Source organism: Vanellus vanellus (genome assembly GCF_965231255.1).
Source record: "Vanellus vanellus genome assembly, chromosome: 11".
NCBI lineage: Eukaryota > Metazoa > Chordata > Aves > Charadriiformes > Charadriidae > Vanellus > Vanellus vanellus.
This window is the reverse complement of record NC_138916.1, coordinates 17,189,368-17,215,085: the sequence shown is the minus strand read 5'-3', so window position 1 is coordinate 17,215,085 and position 25,718 is coordinate 17,189,368. Positions and strand designations below refer to the sequence as shown.

General features: G+C 41.1%; 1 protein-coding gene across 1 annotated transcript in view; it reads left to right on the top strand.

Moving 5' to 3' along the window:
* AGBL1 (AGBL carboxypeptidase 1) overlaps positions 1-25,718 on the top strand; it is a gene marked incomplete at its 5' end in the record, with an annotated part of 291,273 nt that overhangs the window by 149,128 nt on the left and 116,427 nt on the right. The window contains 3 exons of the mRNA XM_082488796.1: positions 6,336-6,465; positions 11,222-11,353; positions 15,397-15,573. Coding sequence (XP_082344922.1) covers positions 6,336-6,465; positions 11,222-11,353; positions 15,397-15,573 — 439 coding nt within the window. The remainder of the gene's footprint in view (positions 1-6,335; positions 6,466-11,221; positions 11,354-15,396; positions 15,574-25,718) is intronic.

The following is a 25,718-nucleotide window of genomic DNA, read 5'->3' as shown; positions in this document are numbered from 1 at the left end:
TAGCATTGCAGTATGTCATAAGTAAGTTGAGGAAGGGAATGTAAATATAATTTAGGAATGAGATGCACAGTTGGAGAAAAAGTTATGGAATAGGGATTGTGGCTCTTGAACTCCCAGCTGCTTTGGTTATGTTGGGAAGGCAAACTGCTCTCGAACCTGGTTCTACATAGGCAGTTTAGCATTCGTGCTGCTTGCAGTCAGAAGGAACGGATGAATGATCAGCAGGGAATTGTTAGCTGCGGTGATGCTGATGGGAACCGTTTAATTCATCAGTGTCTGTGTATATGCCTTGCAGCTACTCACCTGTATTTCACTGTAAACAAGGGGAAATCTAATAACTTCACACCCCAAACAAAGGAAGAGCATCACCTTCTTCACTCGTTGGAGTAACCAGATGAGGGGAGCACCTCACTGCAGGAAACCCTGGGGCTTGCCAAGATGCAAAAGTGAGATGTCTCAGGTGCAGACATCCTCATTTGGTGGCCCACTTTCCTGGTGGCAAAGAGATTCTACCATGAAATTAACAGCGCGGTCCAGAGTACAGGAGGAAAAATACCCTGCCCTCTAATCCCCTGTCTTTGATTCCAGCTGTAGAGTGCTGTAGTGCAGGTCTGTATATGTGTCTGCTACAAAATGAAATAGATTAAATGAAGAGCTGTACAAAGAGGTCCTCAGCATTTTGTATGTTCTCTTATGCTGTTAAGACACGGAAGTTTCAGAAGATGGGAGACAAGTTAGCTGTCATTCTGAAGCTTCTGAAAAATATCCAAACATCTAAAATCCAGACTGTTTTACATCACATAAGCACACTGTTTCATTGGATTACTCTCAGTGTAAAGTCTCCAATAGTTACATTGTTCTGATGATATTCTGTTTCTGGAATGATTATTGGCGTCACAGGGCAATCCCACGGCGCGGCGCCTGGATGGCACTGGATAAGCATCTCTGTGGAATGGACACATGATGAATATAGTCATTATGGTTTCAGCACATGGGCTTGGTCGAAGCCAGAAAATAATGGTTATATTTCTGACACCTTCCTTTAAATTATGAGGGGAGGGGGGCTTTGCTAGTGTTGCTGCTTCCTCACATCACTGAGTTTTGCTCTTTGAAAAGATTTAAAATCAAGAGAAATTAAGGTTCCCCCCCCCCCCCCATCCCCCTATTTTTCCCCAGGTTGCTCTGAGCTTTCTGAATGGCAAGACCAAAACACCTTAATGCAAATATTCTTGCTTCCATCCTAGGCAGTAGTTATTTATAAAGTCCCGCGTGCTGTGTCTGGTTGAGTCTGCCCCATGCTGCTCAATGGCGTCCTGATGTTTACTTGCGCCTACTTCCTTTTATATAGATATTCTTATCCTACGCTGGTACTGCTGTCTGCTTTTAAGATGCGTAGTGAACAGTGATGCTGCTCTCTACATATCAAACACAATGAATCCCTTTAGATTTTATAGTTCCCTGTGCCCCAGGTGCTGTTATTATCAGTCCTGACATCATTCATTCGATATGATGGGCTCTGTCTTTCCATTTATCTGTAATGGACAGGAGGCTTTGAGTCGTTTTATCTTCTGAGCACAGCAACATCTTTTCTTTAAAAAGTGACTTTTCTCTCACTCCATTTCTTGTTTTCTTCCTTGTCTAATATCTTCTGCGTTATATTTATCCCCCAATCTCTTTACTCTGCACCTCATGTTCCCTTTTGTTTTGTTCTTCCTCTGTATCTACCTTTTTCTCTCTCTCTTCCCCCACCCCTCCCCTTTTTGTACCTGTGCAGGGCACTGATCCAGGCTCATTGCAGTCAACTAAAAGGTTCCGTTGGCCTTACCAAGCCTTAGGCTAGGACCAGGTAACAGCCTCCATCTATACACACGCCTCATGCAGAATTTAGTGCAGTTTAGTGCAGTTTTGCCCTCAAAGCCAAGCAGGCTTAAGAGTAAGACAACGAAGAAAACACATCTTTAGTAAAATTTAAAGTCAGGCTTTGAGGTACAAGATTAAAAGCCAGGTCTTACAAGTGCAAACAGATTTAAAATACAATTCTATCTTAAACCGAACAAGTCTGTTCTTTAGCTCCTTAACCTCTTTGTCATTAACTCCCTGTGAGGTGTCCCAGCCTTCAGAGCAGGAATGTAATGCTTTAGATAGAAGTGCAGTTACCTCCTATGGGTTTGGAAGGGGAATATCAACCTGATCTTTCCATCTGTGGTTTATCAACTTCATATGCCAGGGATCCAGTTTTCATAGAGTAATTCCCCTACACGACTACCTGCATTTATACATCTTTAGAGCTGAGGATTGCATAGAAATGGCAATATTCTTGGTGGCATATAATGATGATATTTGAAGCTAGCACTCAGCAACGTATCCACCTAAGGATGAATTTACTCTGCTTGGAACCAGTCACATGAGTTATTTTTTCTCCAGGGACTGGATGTCTTGAATGCTTTGGTTTTATTTGCCTTACTGGACTATGTGGCACTACTGGCGTACATCTGAAGGACAGACTGCCCAAGTATTTCTTTCCTTGAGTGATAGTGATTGCTGAACACCTTGCCCTGTATCATCGTGACAGTCTGTTTTCTGGCCTCATCCATTTAGAAAACTTTAGTTGGTAAGGACCAGAGAATCTCTTCTTCCACCAGCTCCATAGCTTCTCTTGAGGCATTCTACAGATACCTACAGAAATACTGCTGGGTCTGCTTGGAGAAGGCCAAATGGATTGGTTTGATCTCTTTTTGCTGTGCTCCACCTGGTAGCCATGCACTGCCCCAGAGACCACTAATAGCTATTCCATAGGCTGATACACATCCAAGAACATCCTGGCTGTTTAAAGGTAGAAGAGGAGGCATGTCTATAGTAAAAGCATCAGGCTTGTGACCGAGAGACATGCAGTTTGTTCTGAGTATATCTGGGTAATGCATCTGGGCTGAAAATACATAACAAACAGAATTACAGGTAATCTATATAGAGACACGGAGGTGGGGGTTTATTTACTCATTGGAATTATTTTTGGCAAATGATTTAATAATTTCCTTTGAGCTGCTACTAGTCCCATCCAAGGTGGCAGGTAGTCTTGCTAATGCTGCGAAGGAGAAAAGACACATGAAACATTTAAAGCAAGTATAATAGCTTGGAACTGTGTTGTAAGAAATGCCTTTGATTTGAGCAGTGAATTTCATTAAATCCTGCCAAACATTCAAAGCCGGTCTCGGCTTCCCAGTCCCTTTATTTGCTATCAGTACTCGAGATCAGCTTAATATTTTACCTTCACCCTTGGTTGCGGAGCATAACGGACAAAACCATTATCTGTGAATGTCATCGCTATTAGGAAAGAGAGAGAAGAAAGGAAGGAACAAGGGGGAACAGGTCTGGCAGGGAGCTGGTGTCTACAAAAGTAAACAGGCTTTAACAGTACGATGGGAGGAGGGAGCAGGATGGGAAAAATCAGCCTCATAATTTAATTAAATTTCTGCATCTCCTTAAGAGCTGTGGATACAAGCTGCCAGGCTGAGGACTAATATTTAAAGGTCGTTTAAATGAGCAGAGATGTTAATCGTTGAAGGGACAAAGCTGAACTTTGTCTCCCAGCTCTTGGCTACATGCAGAGATGTTACCTTCCTTCCCTGCAATAAATAAGAGCTCTCAAATTGTTGGTTTAGAGTTGGATTACACTTACTAAACTATACTAAGCAACCAGCAGCATCTGCGAACTGCAGGGGAGGGATTGGCTTGTCATAGGGTCACCTCTAAGAAAAGTCACTATTTGTATCAGAGCAACAGAGTTGGTACATTGTATTATGGACAGTAAAACCTGTCTGGAGAGTGAGGGTGCTGTGAACCGCAGAGATGTTGGCATGCTGTGTGGAAACTGTGCTCGTGGATGAGTAATGTATTGCAATGCACGGGCCACAGCGGAACCGGATTCTGCGTAGGAAACGCCAGTGCCTTGTCACACCATCTACTTGGCTTTATTGAGCATTAATAGACTTGATTAGGAGTTTTTCTTACATGCTGTTCTAACAGATAATGGAATTTCTTTATATGTTCTGAAGGAATAAGGACATTTTTTACAGAAGCTTTTAAATTAGTCTAAGAAATAGTGAAATAAAAACTGAGCTTGGGGTTGGTTTGACATTAATCTCTGTGTTTACTGAATCCCTTTAGGAGTAGTTTTCAGTTGTCCTCTTTCTACTCTCCTGCATGTTTGGCTTTGTATGTTGGACTCTTCTAGCATGTACCGAGGCATTTTAGCAGAGGGACATGTGTGGATGGTTTGAGTAGACAAACTAGTGCCAGTACCAACAGGAAAGGTGGGGGAAGTAGTTTTCTTTTTTTTTTTTTTTTTTTTTTGTGAGCAATAACAATGTTGAAAAAGCATATTTGTAGGTCTGAAATAACATTTTTTTTCTTCTTGATGTTAAATTGAAATATGATAATAAAAGTCCAGCTATCATTCTTTTTCTCAGAATGGAAATCCTGCTGTTATTTTCAATCACTTGTGCTCCCTGATATAACTGTGGTGCAGGAAGACATCACGGGCTTATGTCAAAGAAACGTTTGGGTCTTATTTTTTCACCTATATTCACCTTGGGGAAAGATGAATTTCTGAAAGCAACCCAAAGACACTTTATGTGGAGTTGTACCTATTGAAAGGAAACACAAGTTCTTGGCAGAAATACAGCTGCTAATCTCAGTTGAGCAGCTGTTGGCCTGAAGATTGGGAGAGGTGAGCCTAAAGGTAACTTTATCTGAAGAGCCTTTAAGAAACATAACAGAAGTTGTCATGTTTCATGTAGAACTTTTGGCAGAAGCATCGCAGCAGCATTTGCCAACTTCCCATGTGTTAGTGATTGCTAATGTTTTCCGATTTGCCGAACGAGTAACATGGGAACTATGGATTACGAGGAAAGAAGGGAATTCAGCTAACGGTGAAACTGGAGTAAACTTGGAATTGATCTTGTGATGTTGCCAGAAACCCCAAGATGGCATCAGAGACCTTGTTTTTCTACGTTAAAAATGTATGAAATATTCGTAGTGACTCTTATTATTTCTTTGTCTTCCATTCTTAACCGGTTCTCCGTTGTTTATGCTTTTGTTTTTTAAAAGCATTCCTGCTTTACGACCCTTTTTCTTCAAGCATCATTTGCAAGGCACTGACATAGTGCCAAAGATGCTACATGCAACACATCCTAGCTGCAGTACAAGGCTTTGCCAGTACAACAACAGACCACGTCCTCACAAACACATTTGTACTTTATTTTGTTCTAGTAAGCCAGAACAGCAAAGCTGGATGCACCTCTGTAGCTAGAAATTCAGCAAACAATTAGCGGGGGCGGGGGGCGAGAGGGGGTTGAAGCTCAAGCCAGCCCAAGTTTACAATGCCACTAGGAGCATTCTAATGCTGAACTGGATGGTATGAATACGGTGAGGATCTGTCATAATATCTCATATGCTGGAGGGTTGATTCCTGAATTGTATCAGCACACCGTGATTTGAAAATTATGAACCAAATTACAGGAAATCCTTCGAGGAGTGTGAGGAGGCTCTTATCTACACACAGTCACTAATGAGGGAGATTAGTTGGATTTTGCAAAATTGTACAGTGAGGTACTGCTCCATACGGTCAAGCATCCTGCACAATCTTCCACTGATCACCGAGTCGGTAACAGAATATGTTCGAGCCAACTAAGGGAAATGTCTTCACAGTGCAAATCTGGGATCCTTATTTAGCTTTTTATTCAGCCTTTGCAGTGAAGCTAGGTAATTGTTCTACAGAATGATGTAGCATGCATCAAGATCTTCTTGATGTGCTTTAGATAGCAGCATTTCTTGTGAGTGGAGAAGCTTAAATGAGATATCCAGCTCATCTCATTTAAGTGCATTCATATTTCAGACTGGTCGAAGAGATTCAAGTGCCTGTCTTCAATTAGAATGAGTAGGAGTTGGATGTACGCATTTGCTGTGGAGGTTTTGAGAAGCCTGTGCTCTATGTAAGCTGTTTGAATTTCATAGCTGGTACAGAATTTAGAACATTTCAGAAGACGTTTTGTTTGTAAGTAGTCTTTTGATTTGTACATACTTAGGTAAAGAAAAAACTGCATTTTCAAGACTGCAATTAACCTTGAAAGGAAAGGAAATGATAAAATTCATATACTATAAACACCTTTGAAATATAATATGGACCATTGGGTTCATTCCAGCCCAATGTTCACAACCTTTATATCCTCGTTCTAACTGACATTCCCTGTCCTTGTGCTAGAGCTTGCCAGAATCGGAAATTTTTTGGAATCGACTGCTGTTTTGCTAGTTTGTCATGTGTTACTTTCTGATTTCAGCCACCGTTGTTCATTGAGTGGGGATGATCTGAACAGACAGTGGTTGACACCCAGTTCCCAGCTCCATCCAACTATATACCACACCAAAGGTCTTCTCTATTATTTGCGCAGCATTGGCCGAGCTCCTCTGGTGAGTCTTTTCTAGGACCTTTTGTGAGTTACTGTACATGGATTGCTTACTGTAGTTGTGTGAACAGTCTTGTTTTAGAGCAAATTATCATGTGCTGTTACACTTTCATCTTACAGAAGTGTTTTGGAAGTCTTGGTTATTTATTACTTACTGAATCTTCTAACTAACAACTCCAAATTTCAGAATCTCTGCACACCTGGAATATAAACAAAAAAAATGAATTAAATGAATTCCTTAAAGCTCTTTAATATCCTCAAAGTACTCCAACCAAGATAAATATTACAAGTACATTATTGCTATCTTCATGGCGATGATAGCAGAAATTCCACAAATATTTAGTCTGAATTGACTGTGCAAAAGCCCATGTTGGAACAACCCATGCCATCACAAAAACACAGGAAGCAGCCCTCAAAATGCCTGAACTTCCACGCTGCTTTGGTGATGGGAAGAAAACGGCTGGTTTTGAGGGGTACCAGAAATTCATGAGAGATGGGTCTCACCTCAAAGCTGCAACTGGGGTAGGCCTGGGATCTATCTCATCTGCTCAATCTTGTTGCCCAGCAGAATGAAAAGATAGTTCCAAGACCTCAGGAGATAAACCACAGGGAGGTTCAGACGTTAGTGAGCAGATGTGGATGCACAGACTGGCGGGCTGGCTGCTGATAGCTACAGTCAGGCAGGAAACATCCAAAGACACCAAATTCCCTCTGGGTCTGAGGGACAAGGTGACAGAGGGACAAGCTCCGGACAAGGTGAAAATGTCTGTGAGCTTCTTTAAGAGAATTCTTGTGGGAATGTGGTTTATGGGTAAGGCAACAGCCCTGAAGTTCAACTCTGCAGTCCAAGGAACATGATGGAAGAAACTCAACTCACAGTTGTGAATTTACTCACCAACCTTTTGCTTTGGTTCAGAGGAGTGTAGGGTCAGTCTCATTTTACCCTCCTATTTGTTATCTGGCCTTCTTTAATACACAACCATCCTTGTCATATCCCAGTGCGGAAAGTTGAACACGCGCTCAGTGCAAGTTTTCATCATTGCTGAGTGAAGGGAGACTATCGATCCTATCATCTCCCTCCCTCACAGGCTGCACGTCAGACCTGGTAAACTGACTATTTTTTTTTTTTTTTTTGCCTTTGAAGAGTATATTGATTTTAGCTTATACATACTCAAAAATGCCTTCTCCCTCCTCCAGAAGAGAGCTGGGTTTCTTCCCCCCCCCCCCCCCCCCGCAAGATCCCACGGAGCCAAGTTCACTGATAGCCAAAATGATTTCTGTGAAGTGGTTTAGTTTCATTTATCCTGGGGATGCGCAAGCAGTTTCTTCAAAGCAAAGAAAAGCTGCTTGAAGGAGAAAAGGAAAGAACTTTAAAGTTAACAGCCTTTCAAACCAAAGCCATTTTAATTGGTAACTTCTATAGACAACAGCCTGCTAAGTGGTTTTTTTTAAAAAAAAATTTTTTTTTTTTTTTCCCCACTTCTCTTGTTGGCTCTGGGACCCTCGTAACGTTCCAAGGACTGCATGCCCTGTGGCATTGCTGCTCTCTGCTCATCTCCTTTAAGTGGGAGTATTGGAGACCTTTAGTCTGGGAGTAGCCAGATCTGATGGGGAGGGAGAAGTTGCTCTGTCCTTGAACATTTGTGGTGCGAAACTTGCTGTGATTTAGAAATTGTAGTTGACAATGCAGTCGCAGCACACAACAGGGAACCTGCAGCTTGTACAGAGAGTCTGAGCTGTAGTGAAGAGCAGAATGGAGAGGACAGAAAGAACTTCCTAGGGGCCAGGAGACACTGAGCCGAGTTTGCTGCCGTTCAGAGGCGTGATAACAAGCTCGGAAACAAGCATCTGCCTGCAAGGTTGTAGCTCGTTGGGAGGAAAAAAACCTAGGCATGTCTACCCCAAACCTCTGAGATTCAAAGTCCTGTCACGATGTTATTAAGGAAAAGAATGACACTTTACATAAAAAAAAAAAAAAAAAAAAATTAAAAATGTTCCCTTTTCCAACAGATTTTCTTGCTTTTCACTTTTCCTTTGTTTTAAAAGGTGCCTGGTTCTGTGACTCATGAGGAGGGTTGTTTTTGAGTTAGAAAGCAGTTCTTACCTTTAGGATGATCAGCGCTGGCAAATAACTTTAAATAGATAAAAATTTGCATACGTGTCTTGAGTCATATCCCAGTGAGTGCAAGTCTCAGGAGTTTGACTGGTTTGCAGGCACCATTGTCCCAGCCATGTGGAAGGACAGGCTGGAGAAAAAGGACTGTATTGGGTGCTCAAACCACAAAATATAGCTTAGCCTTGGCTGAATGGGGAGGCACAAGCTGCCTTGTGGAGTGAAAATGAGGCAGAAGAATGTATTATAAAGAACAATTGATTATGGACATTGGGAGTGACTGCATTATCCAGAAAACTTAATTAAAATGTAGCTCTGTGCAACTTGCAAGCAGAATGAAATTATTTCCAGTAGCACCGACTCTGCTGTGCAAGCCGGTGACAATCAGTGAAAGATCCCATAGCCTGAAAGAGCATCAGTATTATAGAACTTGGCTTTGATAATCCTGTACCAATACAGACATCTCATTCCAGAGACCTGGCACTAAAGACTCATCTGCATATTTCTTGAGGTGCAGAATTATAGACCTGCTACTGATCAGGCAGCCCAGCTATCTGACTATCTGATCAGCCCCGTGTGGTTTCTGATAAGTAAAGTAACATTTTAGAGAGATAATATATTGTGGGTTTGTGTGTTGGTAATCCTGTAAATTGGCAGGTAATTGATACCCAGTTGAGCTGGGTTCTCTGCCTTGAAATAAGACGAAAGCTATAAAATCCTCTTTGATATTCATAGGAATAAATTCTAGGTGGTACCTGTGGTTAACCTAAACTATGACTGTGTGTTGCTGATAGCTTAGATGAAACACTAGCTGGAAAAATGTCTGTCATTAAGAGGACCAATAAAAGCAGCTCTCTGAAAGGAGACATTGCAGGATAATTGCACGTGGCTCAAACAGAGTTACTGCAAGTGCAGGGGTTGCGTAAGCCCAGCAAAATACACACACAGCCTGGGGGGGGGAGGGGGGGGTTTGAATCTCAGGGGTCTGTGCGATATTGCCTTTTTTTCCTGTGGGAATGATGCTGGTTGTAGGTTTGCACCAACGAGCAGCTCTGAGACTGCCCTGGTTTTCCTCCCCTTTCTGCCTTTGCCGGGTGACAGAGGTGTAAGTAGAGCAGGAGGAGTTGTTGCTGGGTAGGTCACTGTTCACCTGTGGAAGGCGCGTGCTGCCGGGACGGGGATGTGCAGACCCGGAGCCCTGCAAAGGGAGCTGGAGGTGAGCGGTGATGCGGGAAGGGAAGTTGACAGGTCAGAAACTAAAAGAAGGAGCTGGGTATAAGCTACGAGATATGTATAATTGTCCAGCTAATTAGGAGCAGTGAGATGGTTCTTTATGCACGTGTGCCTTGGCCTCTCCAGTATGTCAACCTACTGTTTGTCAGAGGAGCTGAAAGACTGTACATGCTCAATTCCTAGATAATTAAACTCCCTGACTTGCTGCAACTAAACTTAGTTACTGTATAGCTGGTAAATAAACATGCTGGGGTAAATCTTGCCCTAACAGTTGGTGAAGAAGCTCATCTACTCCATCTGTTTCTCCCCATTTGTATATGTATTTATGTAAGAATATGTATATTTTCTTACCCCATATTTCTCCCCTGTCTCTTCTTATATTGATCCATAATTCTTCCCTACCTTCCTACACCCATTCTTTTGTCTCCAAAGTAAACCCTGGAAACCTGTTTCAATGAAATCTTGAAGCTCTGTTCTACTCGGCGGTGAATATTGGTTTAAAATGAACCAATTCCTTCTCTTTAGAAATTCATGTCTTTTCATTGACAGATTTCTGAATATTCCTGATAAAGACATGGAGAATATATGTAACAGCAGTGTTTTTATCGACTTCATATCTCAGAGGGCACTGAGATTGATTATTCTTTAAGACTTGGGTCAATATTTACCTCTTGGGTCATTAAATCGTGATTTTCATTTCTATAGGAGTCGATATCTGCCTATAAAGGCAATCAAAACTTCCGTTAGTACTGGGAATGTGCCTTGTGCCTAGTTTGTATGACAGCTGACATAAGAGAGATGGATTAGATAGCTAGATTAGACAGTGGGGAATGGAATTATTTGCCATGAAGACAGGTCGTGTTCTGCGCTTGGCTTCCAGGAATTCATGTAAAGATCTGACAGCATTGTACAATGCGATTGCACAATTTATATTTTCCTGAAAATTATGTAGCACAGGTTTTGAATTTAAAGAAGCCAAAGCGGTGATTAATTGCTTGGGAAAGCACAAATTTCAAATCTCATGAGGATAATACTGGAGTTTAGGAGTTTAGAAATAGAAAAAGCCTGATAAATCGCTCTGTTGTTGTATCATAAGTTACCATGAAGTCTTAGGTTCCTGACTTGCCATGGATTCTTGCACAGGTGTCGTGTTTATTTCTGCTGCAGATGGAAATGCACCAGTCCTGACTCTGGATCCTTGAGATCGTGTCAGATTGAATAGATAAAGCAAGATACAACTGACTAACAAAGTTTGACACAGATTATAGGCATGACACAGTCTAAGTTCCTCTGAAGAGACCTGAAAAAAACATTAACTCCCCATTATAGCTTATAATGGTTATGATTAAACTTTTCCAATCTTCAAGATTTTCCTTTTTTTTTTTTTTTTTTCTTTCCCCCCCCCTCTCCGTAGGTATTCTGTGACTACCATGGACACTCCCAGAAAAAGAATGTGTTTCTTTATGGCTGCAGCATCAAGGAGACCTTGTGGCAAGCAGGCTGCGTGGTTGACACGGCAGTTATCACAGAAGATGTTGGCTACAGGGTAGGTTTGCTTTGTTCCTTTCTGCAGTTACTGGCGTGTATGTGCAGTTATGCAGCTCGTTAAGATAAAGGCCACCTCACTAATTGCAGAGATAGGTGCAAGCTTCCCTTATTCCAGAGGAATAATGGTCCAGAGAGTTTCAAATCATGCATAATATCTTCATGCACCAGATATTAGCAAGAATATTGTCCCTATTTATTGCTTTTTCGTAAGAAGCCGTGTTACAATCTTTGGCTACAGTCTAATAGGACAGCCGTATTTTTTTGTGTTTTAAAATTTCTAAATATACATACACTTTTGTCCCCTTGCTCCACCATAATAAGAAAATAAATAGGAATTATGTATCGGTGACTGAGAAAGCGACAATGTACCACTGTCCTACACACTTGAATTTCTTCATCACAAAATGCTCCTGGTCCCATTGAAGCACCGGAGAATTCAGTGGGCGTCAAACAGACGTAACATAGTGGGGTTATCTCTACAGCCAGTGCTTGGTGTTATAGCCAGGGAAAGTTTTCTGGAATTAGAAAGAATAAATACTAAAATCTGTTTTATTTCTACTTCATGTGAATGTCTTGTTCATCAAATCATCCTCTGGATTTCCTGCCTGTCTCTTTTTTTTGTGTGTCCATTTCGATTATATTTTCCTCTTAAATGACAAATTTCTGTGACGAAAAAAAAGACTTTTATAAGCTCTAATTATAGTCTTAAAAAAGGTTAATTTCACACAATATTAATTGTGGCCTTAAACTGATTATAGAGTTATAGCTTGGTTCGCTCCAACCTGAAAGAGGTTGAAAAGTCTTTTCAAGTTTACATCCCTGTATAATTTTTGCTACTTCAGCACAAACACTAATTATCCTCCCATGAGGATGTCACATCCTCTGTGTTCTTCTCATGGCATTGTACACGCCGTACTGAAACTTTCCTGAAAGAAAGTGCTCCAGCGTTCATCCGGAGGGGTCCCTGTGGCAAACGCTCTGTTTCACAAAGAGAGCAGAAAAGGGTACTTAAAGTCAGGACATCTTTTGCTGTGTTGGATTCAGGGGGCTTGAAAAGGCTGAGGATAGTTTACTGTTCCACAAACAGAAATCAAATGCTGCTTTCAGCAACTGGAGCCTGTCTTGAACCTGCCATGAGGAAAGCAGGAGCCAGGCTCCAAGGATATCCAAGAATACTCAACAGCCATCCTATAAAAAAGGTTTTGTGGTTCAAATCCTCTCTTTTGCACAAAAAGGGAGATGGGTGCCTGCTGCGGTTCCTGCCTGTGCGTCACCCTCTTCCTTCTTAGGCTGGGGAAGATGGGATCAGAGGAGAACACGTCTGCCATCGCAGACCGCAGCAGGTAATCCAGACTGTCTCCCACCTGCTTCCTTGCACTGTTTGCACAGGTTTCTCTCCTGCCTCCTGCAGGTAGTTGAGGATTAATCTGGCCTCCGCGATTGATTTTTCTCCCCAGGAACAGGAACCAAATACTTCAAGAAAATGTTGGGTTTGGAACAGCCTGTGCCTCATAGGTCATAGACTCAGCTGTAGCCTTTGGCAATAGACAGGAGTAAGAGTCTTCATTACCTTCTAATATTTGGTGGCTTTGGGTGACTTGTGCAGCAGCGGCATCGCAAAGCCCAGCTTGAAGATTTGTGCTTTTGATGGTCATTCCAGGCCCCTTTGTCAGCAGTCTCTGCAGGGACATCAGTAAAGAAATATAATTCTGTTCTCTCCTAATGGGGTTGGAGGTTTATGGACAGGGTCCTGTGTGAGGGGAGCAGCTTCCTTTGCTGCTGTACGTGCTAAATCCAGCTGTGCGTGAGAAAGCGAACAGTCACACTGCTGCATCATCATAAAAGCATCCGTTAAAAGGGTGTGTTTTCACTCTTTCAAAATATACTATTGAAAGATAATTAATGAGAAGAATAAGTAGAGAAGAAGGAACCATTAGTGTGAAATCCAGTGAACATTGGTAAAATGAAAAGAATATTAAATTCAGATTTGCTAATGCTCCTAAATGAGTCCTGCGTACAGAGACATTACTGTTACCTGCCAGCGATTTTATTTAATTAAATGTAAAAGATTGATTATGCATATAATGTCAATTGTTTTAAAAAGCTAAACTGGATTAGGGATCCGATTATTGTATTTGATAGTATATATTTACAAAAAATCTTTGTGTTGGTTCAGATAAGGGCAGAAAGAAAATATCTGAACCTTCGTTTACAGTTTAACTGGATCTCGTGATTGTGCCTGAGGCTTATTAATATCTGGGTGATATGGTTCTGCTGCATTTTTTAATTCCCGCTCAACCCATGTCCAGGAAAACCTGGAAGTGCTGTATGAAAGCATACTATTTTGTGATCCCCATGCAGCAAATAGCCCTTTGAAGGCAATCCAGAAATGTTGGATGCTTAGTCTACAGCAAGCAGTCAATATTAAAGATTCCTCTGTTCAGTAAGCCCACAGGAAAGGGAGTGCTGTGGCTCTTAGTAGCACACTGGAGATCTTGACTTAAGAGTTAGGCTCCTGGTGGTCTCGGGTTTAAAATGGAATCTCTTTCTTTGTTCCAGTTTTTTCATCTGAAAAACGGACCTTATGGATCTTTACATCTATACCTTATAGAATTGGTAAAGTCCATTGAATGCTGTAGCCAGAACATGCTGAAAAATGAAAATTGCTTTTTTGTTACGGAGGTGTGTACAGTTAAGTGTTCTTGCAGGAGAGATTGCAAAATAGTTTAGGCCAAAGATTTATCATTCACATCAAACATGTTTTAGGACAAGATATTCTTTCCTTTCAATGAAACTCAATATTCCCATACAGTGCTATGAAGTAAAGTTCAACAGAACGGAACTACAGTTGCTCAGAATCAGTCAGTGAAACTGATTGTTAATGGAAAGTGAAATTAACTAGTTGGCTTTCACTGCTCAAACTGAATGAAATTCAAGGGTAAATGCCATTAGCAATAAGTGGGAACTCCTCCTATATGATTCCACTCAGTTCAGATGCTTAAGAAAGCTGTCATCACAGAAATAATGCATGCCCTCGTTTTGCTTGCTCTTCTCCAGATGGATCAAATGGCCTTGTGGCATATGTTGTGGCTAGTATACCAGCACTAAAATTGAGACCTACATGTGTCTCGTACATGTGCGTGTATAAGTGTGTGTGTACCTAAAGGTCCAGTGTCTATGGAGAGTGTTAATGTATCTAGTACAAGGTTTTATAGAGTGTAAAAGTAACACATCTAGCATTGTGTGATGACTAAGTGTTGCCTCTGCACTGATGGAAATATTCGATCCTGCAGTGTATTAGGAGTGTTTATAGACTTTGTTGTTGGGAAATATGATTTCTAGAAGAAAATCACTCAGGGCTAAGGTGCAATTTTTGCTGGGTTTCCATGATTACTTTTTATTGTGCTTCTCTAAATGAAGTGTATAAAATATATCGTTCCGACTCAGCTGAGAATGTTTTGGGTTGTTTCACAATGCAAGTTAGTTAAATGTTGAGCTCTACTTTCCTATAATTATGTGCGACCTTCCGTGAGAATACACAGCCCCTTTCTCTGCTCTATGCTAGGTTCAGGCAAAACTTCTTCCATAGCTGAATCCCTTGTCAAATGATGGGAGGAGATATAGTATAGGTGGAGAGGGGAGAATGGGAATATCAGGTACTGAACTATGACTGCAGCCCTCTTGGCAGCACAAGGGGAAGGTGTAGGTCAATGTTGAAGCAGCTTAAAAACAAAACTCTCTAAATGACTTCAGCAGACCCAAACTATTGGGTATGAAAATGTTTGATTTTTGAATGAGGTATACCAAGTGTACTGGATATTTTGCATTTTAGTCTTTGGGATGAAACAAATATTAGAACCGGAGGATTTCACACGGGATGAACATAATGCACTGGTTGGAGCTCTCAGTAACATTTTCTACAGATAGATTTGATGATATCCACATTAAAAACCACAGGTCTCTCTGTAGATGTGTGCATGATATAAACACATGCACATCTGTTCAATTCATTTTCTCATCACTGCTGATATTTTCTCATAGACTCTTCCTAAAATCCTGGATAAAGTGGCCCCGGCATTTGTCATGAACAGCTGCAGCTTCCTGGTGGAGAAGTCCCGGGAGTCGACGGCCCGGGTGGTGGTATGGAAGGAAATGGGTGTGTTGAGGAGCTACACCATGGAGAGCACGTACTGCGGCTGCAGCCACGGACTCTACAAAGTGAGTGAACCTTTCAAAAACACCCGTGCCACCCTCCTTCTAATGTGCATCTCACGGCCTTGGAAGGGCAAAGCGGAGGAGATGGCCGTTGTCTTTATGCTTAGCATTGTCTCCTCTCTCCAGACCCGTGTCTGGAGCCGAAAGCATTGAGCTGAAGGAAGGAGTGTTTTTGAGGTGATACACAGCACTTATGCTTGTGAGGGCATTCGCAGTGTTGTGAACAATGTGTTGGCAGGTCACGTGGATATCTTTGAGCCTAGTTCTAAGGTAATTAACTTGAATGCTAGTGGAACCACGCTCTTTGGTACAGGCTAGCTGCCTGAGCATTCACCTGGTTAAATTTAAAGAGCCTGCACTGAGAATCCTGCCTTTGGAGTTGCCTGTTACTGACAGCCAAAGGTAGCTAATCTGAGGCTAGTTTTGACAGCTGTCCACGAGCTCAAGGTATGCCTGTGACTGTGATCTAGACAGACTTGAACTCCATATCAAATGAGGTTCCAGACTTGGTAGGAAGGGCTGTACTCGTACTGATTGCACCAGAGACATCAGTCTATGAGATCTCTTGGCACTTTTTAAGTACACAGGATGAACTCTGGTAATTGCATTTGAGAGCTCATAATTCTCCATTCACTCAAATGGTGTATTCTTTCTCTTGTTCCTTTCCCAAACCTGTTGCTTTCATTGAAAGGCTTCCATATTCCACCTCATTTCTCCCACTAGGGAGCAATCCTTATCTATACAGCATTAATAAGCTGTTAAGGATCCTAAAATACCCTTAAGGAAAGAGCCATTATGACAAATAACAATTAATTAATAAGACATTCAAATGATTATCTTTGGAAGCTCTATACTAATCCTTTTACCTCTCTGTAGAATGCAGCCAGGAAGTACTCAGCTGCTGTTTTAACCGTGCTCTACCATACACACATCAATTCCAAGACAGGAAAAGCAGAATTAAAAAAAACGGCAGACAGTTTAAAGAAAGAGAATATAATTGCCCTGGGCATTACATCTACACTCCCTACTCCTGAGAAGTGCTAATGGTTTTTTAATAGGCAGCACAGGTCAAGACAGTGGTTTTGAATCTTTTTTTTTAGACAGTGGGGGAAAATCTACCTTGACTGAAGTCAGTGACAAAACTCTCCGTGATCTCCATAGAGGAGGATTTCACTGATTTCCTAGTTAACTACAGTAAGACCTAAAAACAGTGACACATCAGATTGTATCAATATCTAATGATTTGTTCTCCTTCAGCATCTCGGAGGTCTTTAACCCAAATTTCCTTAATTTGTGCCGTTATATGTTTAAAATAGTAGAAAGAGAGCATTAAATGCCACATTCAGTTGTTGCAATTAAGCACTGTGCCATCCACGGAGGCTCTGTATTATACAGCAGAGGCACCAAAAATAACTAGAAAGACCTTTTTTAAAGAAATCCTTTAAAATGTGTGAAATTATTTTCCAGGTTAATTTTTGTTGTCTTTTTCATCACCGATCAGGACCACAGGCAGCCACTGAGGACAAAAGCAAGTTGACATATGAGGGCTTGTGATGGGTGATGGAATCCAATGTTCTCATGGCTCATAAGGAAGTCTGTAAGCTGTAAAGCAGTTCTAAAATTTCCATTCTGAACACCCTGAAAAGCTGAGTCCCAGTTGGATCTTTGGGTTACTTTTATGAAGTTGCATATCCTGGGCTTTTTTCCTTTGTTTAGGATTATCATTCATCTCAAAGATGGAGGATACATAAATATTCCCATCAAGGGGGCGTTTCTTCAACATTTCTTCATCAGAATGATAAGACAAACACTTTTTGTAGTTTCTCTAATTCAGGCAGCTTTAAAGTATTTCCATGCGGTTTTTTCCAAGTACACTAAGTACCTAACTTGTTAGTATCAAAGTGGAATACAATTTCTTATGTTGACGTTTATGCTGGAGCTGCATATAAATACATAAGCTGTCTCTTTCAAATAATTGATATTAATAGGCTATTTCCTTTTCCTTTTAGCAGTCTTTAGAGTTGGTGCTTGTTTGCTCGTTCTTGCAAGTGGATTATTTAGGGTATGGACTTGACAGGCTGATCTGAAGGTTTTGTTGCATAATACCATTTAATACTCAGCTGCCATCTATCAAGCCAAAACTGCTTCATTAGTATTGGAAGCCTTGAAATTATTCCTGCAAACTGGAAATTTATCACATAAGAGGTCATGTTTTTCTAGAGACTCTGGCTGAGTTCTCTGCTCTTGGACCCTCAAGTTGATGTGTGTGTAAACAATAGACTGAGACTAGTGCTCAGGCAGGAGATGTCAGCATCCTATATTTAGAGCTTTTTTGATGTTTGGATTAGTAGATTTGTGTTTAACTGTGAGTAGAATCAGTTTCTCAATTGCATAGGATTGATCTCCCTGTAGGGATATATCCAGAATCTCCCCCGGACAAGCATGCCCTTATGTTTTTGATACTTTTAGACCTTGAAGTACAGTACAAACAGCAGCTAGGATTTAAAACATCTCATTATATGCAGCAGAGGCTCCCAAGTCCAGCATCATTCAGTGAATCAGTGGTCAAACTTCTAATAGGGCGTAGCAGACCTGGATCCTGGTCCTTAGCTTCCTTCCTGCTTGTAAGTGATGAAAGTAATTCGTTCAAGAAGCTGCTTTGCTGGCTATGAGCACAGATACAGTGTTTGGACATCTGACAGGGATCGTGCAAAGGATTTAGGAAGAACAAGAAAGCCTTATAGAGGCTGCAAGAGGTTAAAATACTGATTGCATAAGGCTGGTAAGTGTGGCCCCTCTCACCACGGGTCGAGGAAAAGCTGAGGTAAACTAGAACCTAGTTTTTCTGATAGCGAGTCCAGAAAAGATGCTGCTAGAGTTTTTTTCGAGGAATGTGCGTGTCCTCTCTTGGATTGAAATGTAGCCTTCATTTTTAAAAATAGTTTAGTGACTGAAAGATAAGGCAGGAATTGGGTACTATTGATATGTAAATGAGAAAGGCTAGTGACCCAGCCTCGTTTAAAAGTCATTTGATTTCAAATGGGGAGGAGGGTGGAAATGAGAGGAGAAAAAAGATGGTTTGTCTCTGTCGAATCTCCCTGTCTGTGTGATCAATGGAAACGCAATAAGCCAAGTACCCTTAAGGAAGCGAAACATAAACCTAAAGAAATTATTGATCTTATCTAAGGTTTTGTTCAACCTTCTTCAAGGAAGAAGAAAAGAAGGGGGGAAAAATATCCAAACGCTTTTTCATTTTGTCTGGATCGCCCAATTCAGCCTTAGAGGAGCAGTGTCTCCATTTGAAAGTTGCTAAAAACAAAGCAGCCAGTTTCCACAGGGAATTCTCCCTCCTGCTTCTGCCAGTTTACAACCCTATGGTCAAAACAGAATACAATTTAAAAAAAAAACAACAAAATAAAAAAAACCACAAAAACTGTTTATCATTCCTTTTCTGGTGTGAAGGCAGTCTGCATCGTTCCCTCGTTGGAGCTTTTGCCCCACCAGCTCACCATGTGATTTTTATTGCTGCCTCCCTTTTGAGGGCTGTTGAGCCCTTTCTCATCTTTGGTTTTTAAAAGACTGAATACAAGGCCGTACCGTAAGAAGTTCTGTTGAGTACAGGTAGAATCATCGCCCAAAAAGAATCAAATCTCCAGTGACACATACTGACATTTTCCCAAGTTTCTTGTATGATTAATTTTTAAACTTCCCTATGTCTTTGCTCTAGCATGTTTTATCATGTTACACTGTTATATCGTTCATCTTGATTCCTTGTTACCCGGCCTACTAATTAAGTCTTTTCTATAGCATATCGGACTGTGCTGTTCAGTTCGTTACTGCATCTATCATCCTACCAGTTAATGTCTTTTGTGCCGTGGTATACAGGTGAGTTCCAAACCGTATGTCTCGGTAATCTCAAAAATTCCGCTTCGTGGTCTGTGAGTACACGCTATGATGGAACAGCATTTTCCTTGGCCATGTTGTGCCTGATGGAGGAGAGATAGTACTAACAGGAATAGATTTTAGCTTCTTGCTTCGAAAGGATTATAAACAACAAGTAGTGACAAATGAGTTTTAAAATTATCGTAGGTCTCCTGACAGTGCCCTTTGAAGGAGATTTTACTAGTGATATGGGTGCCTCTTTGAAGAAAGCCTTCGGGAGAGCTGAAACTGAAGATCTTTTTTCTGTCCTGTCTAATGCTTCTAAGTCAGAGGAAATGAATGCCCCAAATTTTCTCATTGGACTTGATTAGAGGGGAAAGTCATCCTTTTGCAGAGACGCTGGAAGCAGAGGGCAGCGGCAAGCAGCGTGGCCATACAGTTCATAAGACTTACTGATAGCCGTTCAAAATGTCTCGTTGACCTGATATTATCCACCCCCTTCAACCTGGCTAGCGTGGGCTGGATTATTTAAAATGAGTAATGAACCAGTGATTTACCATGGAAGCGTGGCTGAACTAAAGCCAAGATGAAAGGTGTTCCGTTTTCTACTCCTTCAGAGGTGGACTTCTTTAGTTTGACCTGTTTCTGCCCAAATTAGGCAAATTGTTACCAATGTATGACTCTTCCATTGAATTACAGCACTATTTCTTTGTAATTATCTGTAGGCAATGAAATACTTTCTTCATCTTCCTTACTACTGAAGATTACTTACCAAATTTCTGTGAGGATTTTTTCTGTATGCTTTATTCATAAGCAGTTTATTACAGTTAATAGTCAGAAATTGAGTTGTTTTGATGGAGTTTGCAGGTCACGTGATACTGCTTCTGTTCTCTCGTAAGATGTATATTGTTCTTGTAATTGGACGTCTGGTGCACAAACTTACAAATAATTTTAATTTGGTCTCTTGCCAATATTCAGCCACCAACAAAAATGGTTTCAGCGATATTCTTGCCATAAAGCACGTTTGATAAGTACTCCCAGAAAGAAAAAGTAAAAAAATAGCATATATTCTGTGCTTTCTGGTGTATATTTCTGTAATATGTTTACGTCATCTTTGCAAGTCTTGACAGGCTTTTCCTCATTTCTGATTTCTTTTGTCCCCCAGAGCTTACACTTTTCCTAAGTATGGGTAAGTCTCAAAAGCATTCAAAAGTTTCTTTTCAAAAAAATCATCTCTAAAATGTATGTTTAGCTGACCCTCTGTGCTCTGGGGATCTCATTCAAAAGCAGATGCTGAGAATAAGAAAGAATGATTTTCTTTCTGATAGTTCTGCTTCCAGTCCTGGTCCAAAGTGGCTAAAATTGAAAGCAGCTGTAATAGCAAAAAAAGTATAGGAAAAAAAAATGGTTATCTAATAGTAATCTAAGGGCTGAAGGTTCAAATTAAGGGGTTGGTTTGTTTGGTTTCCTTAAGTTGTTACCCACGGCAAAATTTTGCATCCTATTTGCTTTATTTTCCTGCTTTTATTTCCGCCAGCCACTTGCAATAATTGATTGATGATGCAATTTGTAAGATATTCTAATTGTACCTTTTAGGCTTGTGGGCCTCACTTCATAAAGCTATGTAAGGGTTAATGGCGTTTAGGAAGTGGGGAAAGAGGAGAGAAAGGGTTTCTGAGCAATCAAATCAGGAGATGGTGGGCGTTTGTCTTCCTTAGAGACTTGTAGATTCTTATATGAACTGCTGCAGGATTTTTCCTCATTAGGTCGTTTTTTATTGGGTTGGTTGGTTTGTTTGTTTTATTATTTGACTGGGAACTGGTTGAGAAAATGCCAACTAAGAAATCACGTGCTCAACTGTGCTCAAATCTGTTTGGTTCGTGCCACATTAAATAATAGGCGTTTGAAGGTGTGCTGACTTTGGCGCTCTCAGATTGCCTGGAAAAGCAAATCACAGAGCTGGGGGAACTTTGTAGGGATTCTTTGGGCCTTACATCTTCAAGAAAACTGGAGTTTGTCAATAGGACTATCCTGGCCGGTCTCATCTTTCTTGATGGGTAATAAGACGGTTGTATTAAGGCAAGTGTGACCAAAACCACATGAGGTATAAATATCATCTCCGTTCCCAAAAGTCATGGGAGTTATTGCTATTTACTCACTTTTTGTTGAAGGTGCTTAATGTTGTCATATGGGAGGGCCATTTATGTGCATTTAAAAGTCTAAATTTTGCAAGAAAGTTAATTCAGGCCTCCGTGCTCTGCCTTCCCTTTTCCTGACCCACTCCATGGTCAGTTTAACTTTGCACTTTTGGAAGAGATCAGTAGTTGAGTAGGGTCATTTTACTTGTCATTTCTGGAGAAGGCTTATTTCTGATTTGTTTGGGTTTTTTGGGGGGCAGGGGAACTGGTTTGGGTTTTTGTAACCCTTTGTATGACAAGACCCATTTTGGGGCACCAGTGTGACTGCTCGAAGCTTTTTGCCCCCCATTCCAATGTTTGCCAAATGTAGGTGTTTTATGAATGGCCGTGGAAAAGCAATCATCTTTTAATCCAATAGACCAAGTTTGCTGCTGTACAAACAAACAATTGTTTTTTCAGGGTGACTGATTTATTCCTTACCTCTTTGAAGTTGGTCTAGGGGTAGTTGCCTGCTAAATACTGTGCGCTGGTCCCTCTGTTGAGATGTCCCACGAAAGCTGCCGTGAAAGAGATTTTGGAAGAAGTCCTCCCTGGCACCTGCTGCAGTGGATTTCAGCTGTCACTCGGGCCATCTGCTTTCCTGTTCCCGGGTTGAAAGATTCAAAATGTTAGGGGGCTGAGGCATGTTCCATTGTGGTTGAACTCATATGGTTACTAGAAACAGAGAATGACGCTAAATGGAGAAGAATAGACTCGTAGCTCTCTTTAGCCTCTCTGTCCCCGTAGCACTCAGGAAACACTAAAACCCGACACAAGAATTGTCAGGAGGCACTGGGCAACAGTGTTTCAGTCTTTTGCATCATTGATGTGTACCCAAGGAATGATATATTGGAGGGTTTTGATATGTATGTCAAAAGATGATCACTGATGCTAGCTGGATCATGGATGAAATTACTAATTTAAATTGTTGTCTTTTATTTTAATTATTTCTCCTGTGATGTTGAGCCAGCTGTATCCCTGACTTGCTAATTTGAGTGGTGTTGTATCAAGGTAGATTTGGATAATTAGGTTTGGAGAGATATTCCAGAGACCTTGGCAGTCTTGGAAGGAAGGATGTGTTAGCAGTGCACTGGGAATAGCTTGTGAATTTGCTCCCTCCATCTTAGACCCTGTCTGGAAGGAAACAAGAGTGCCTCTGCCAGTTCCATTATTGGTAAAAGCCAGGAGAGGCACCGGATTTTATCCTTAGTCATGTACTGGTCGGTAAGTTATTCTAACTGCAGACCTTTGGTTAATGAAAATTGGGTAAGTCTGCACAGAAAGGTTGTCACAGTGGTGATTTTAACACACCTCAAACTGAGTTTGAGGCATCTCTAGTGGGAATGAGCCACAGGGAAGTCAAATCGCAGCCTACTCCTGCAGCACTAGTCTTTTAAGCTTGCTGCGTGATTCTGTTCTGAACTTTCCCACCAAGGTGAGTACTTGTGTACCAAGTTTAGTATAATTTAGCACTGATCTCTGGCATTTCCAGATATTTCAGTCCCAGACTTAGCTTTTGACACAGCATTTTCACACAAGAGTGATGAATTTTTCCAGTATGGAAATGGGCAGACCTATTAATGGTGCCAAAATGTGTGGTTTATGATATTTAATTGCCAGAGCAATGTAGTGATTAGGCTGAAATTACGTGTCTTTTGGTTTGTAGCCACATAACCTGTATTTTCTGGTCCTATTAGGCTATGTTAAGACAAATAATTAGTCCTGGATGAGAACTGTCCACTGGCATCCAGGCGTGACGTTGCAGGCTGCCACGGAGCAGTCGTTGCAGCTAAGATAACTTAGGGCTCAAGAGTGGTGTCCTCGTGCCATTTCATCTGCATGGACATTTCCCTAGTTTCCTTCTCCTTCAACGTAAGACACCCCATTATTTATATGCAGAAACAGGAGTGCTGAAGATAACATTAGCATAAAATGGAATAGACGAAAGGGCTGCAGACAGAAGAACATGGGATCTTAGGTCCCATTTTAGGTCCTCAGTCATGCAAATCATGTTTCTCTGTCTCTCCTACTTAGTCATTCAGGCTAAGAAATAGGATGCAAATCACGACTTGGCAGAAAATATAGGTGCTATATCCTAACCCGCATCTTGTTGGTAAAAACACGTTACAGAAGGAGAAAAATATGGTCCTGAACCACAAAGAAGTGAAAAATTTGCTAGCTTCTCTGCCTTTTGGAACTAATTTCAAAGTTGACACTAAGGGGATGTCTGCTTCTCCAGCTCCTAAGCAGACAGCCTGGCCCAATCTGCAGCCCTTTGGCAGAAGTAATATCTTAAATCAACCCCTTTGTCTCTACTGTTGATAGCTTATTGGGTGCTGACTGGCTGAGTAACTGGAGAATAGGTCCCATGCCATATGGTTAAATTACAGCACAATAAAAAATGATGAGGGGGTGAGATCATAATAGATTTGACTCTGCAAAGCTGGGAGGTATCCAGTTCTGTTGAGGTTCAGAGGACATGGCTGGCATGCAGAATGAATAGCAAAGCAGAGCAATCGTGTACCTCCTTCTTGGTCCACTCTTTTCCACCATCATAGAATTGAAACAGTTGTCTTAGCTCTGCTGTTTACCCCTTCTCTTTGGGACTCAGCCTTGCGGTGCTTGTTCCAACTAATCCCTGCAATCTCCTGTGTCCTTTCACTTGCTAATGATATTAGCAATTTCTAGTTCGTATTTCGCTTTCTATTAAACCAAGGGACATCACAAACTCCTTCAGGCTGATGGGCATTATCTTGATTCTTTCCCGTCTTGAATGCTGACGTTCCTCTAGGCTTTTTTTTTTTTTCCTGGTCTATTATAAACAACTGATGTTTATGGGATCTTTTCACTTCCCTACATACTTGGTTGCAACCCAATCTTTCCATATTCTAATGCTGTACTCGAGGAAGGAGGTGATAGGTACTGACTTAGAGCGGTTATCAAACTGTTTCCCTACAAAAGGAATCAGAAGTGCAAGTATCCTGTCATACCCGTCTTCTAAAATTTGAGAGAGAAGGATTAGATGGAAGAATCTCAGGTTTTGACTTTACAGATCTGGGCAACCTATATGCTTGAAGCAAAAAATCCATTTGCAATTGCACTTGAGGTTGCATGGAGAAGAGATTGCGTTTTGTGAGGGAACAAGATATGAATCAATGGCTGACCTCCGTATTTTCACCCTGCTGGCAAGATACTGTTATCGTGGCCCCATTTGAAAATGAACAAAACCAGTGTACTCATGCAGAGGCATAAAAACAACAAATGCTGTCACCTTGTGACCGAGGGAGCGGGTCCTTCCATGCGCTGTAAGAAGGAACAAACTCTCCCAGTATTAAAATCAATGCTGTCATGCTCAGAAGTCAAACTGTCTTTTGTAGTGCCAGAAGGCTGAAAATGACTAGCAATTTGTGGTCAGGCTAATCTCTGAATTGTATTTATGCAGTTTATGGGTATAGCTGAGGACCTGGTGTGACTTCAGATGTGGATTTGTTAGAGCCTTAGCTACGTTCACAGTACAAATTATTAAAGCAAACAGAAAACTACAGAAGTAAAGCAAACTAGATGCTTAAAGGTTATTTTACATTTTCTATTATAAATATTGTAGTGGTGACACAAATCAGACAATTGTAGCCACTCACATGTATGTGATTTTTCTGGATGAAATGTTACGGTTCTGTTTAAAGCCCACTAAGCAATCCTCAATGTCGTGACCTTGAATGCCCTTGGGATTTCAGTCTGCTAAAGAAAAAACTCTTGGGGAGGATAAAGGAGAGAAGAGCAACATTTCTAATGAAAACTAACTGCAGTATTTCAGTGGTGTCCCTTTAAAAGTCCAAATATCATTGCACATCATCCTTTCAAGTTTTCTGTGGAATTACAGCAGCTAGCTTTTTGATTTCTGATGTCTCTCTTGCTTGTTAATCTGGCCCCGTGTGGATTTATTGTACAAATCTATTTGGCAGCTGAAAATTGCCCTTTGATGAAGCTCCTAGTCTAATCATGAACTCCTCAGGCATGGAAAATAAGAATGGGGAGGTGGCAAAAGCACAGTCTAAAAGAGCCATGTTTGTCTTTCACTCTGCATGGATT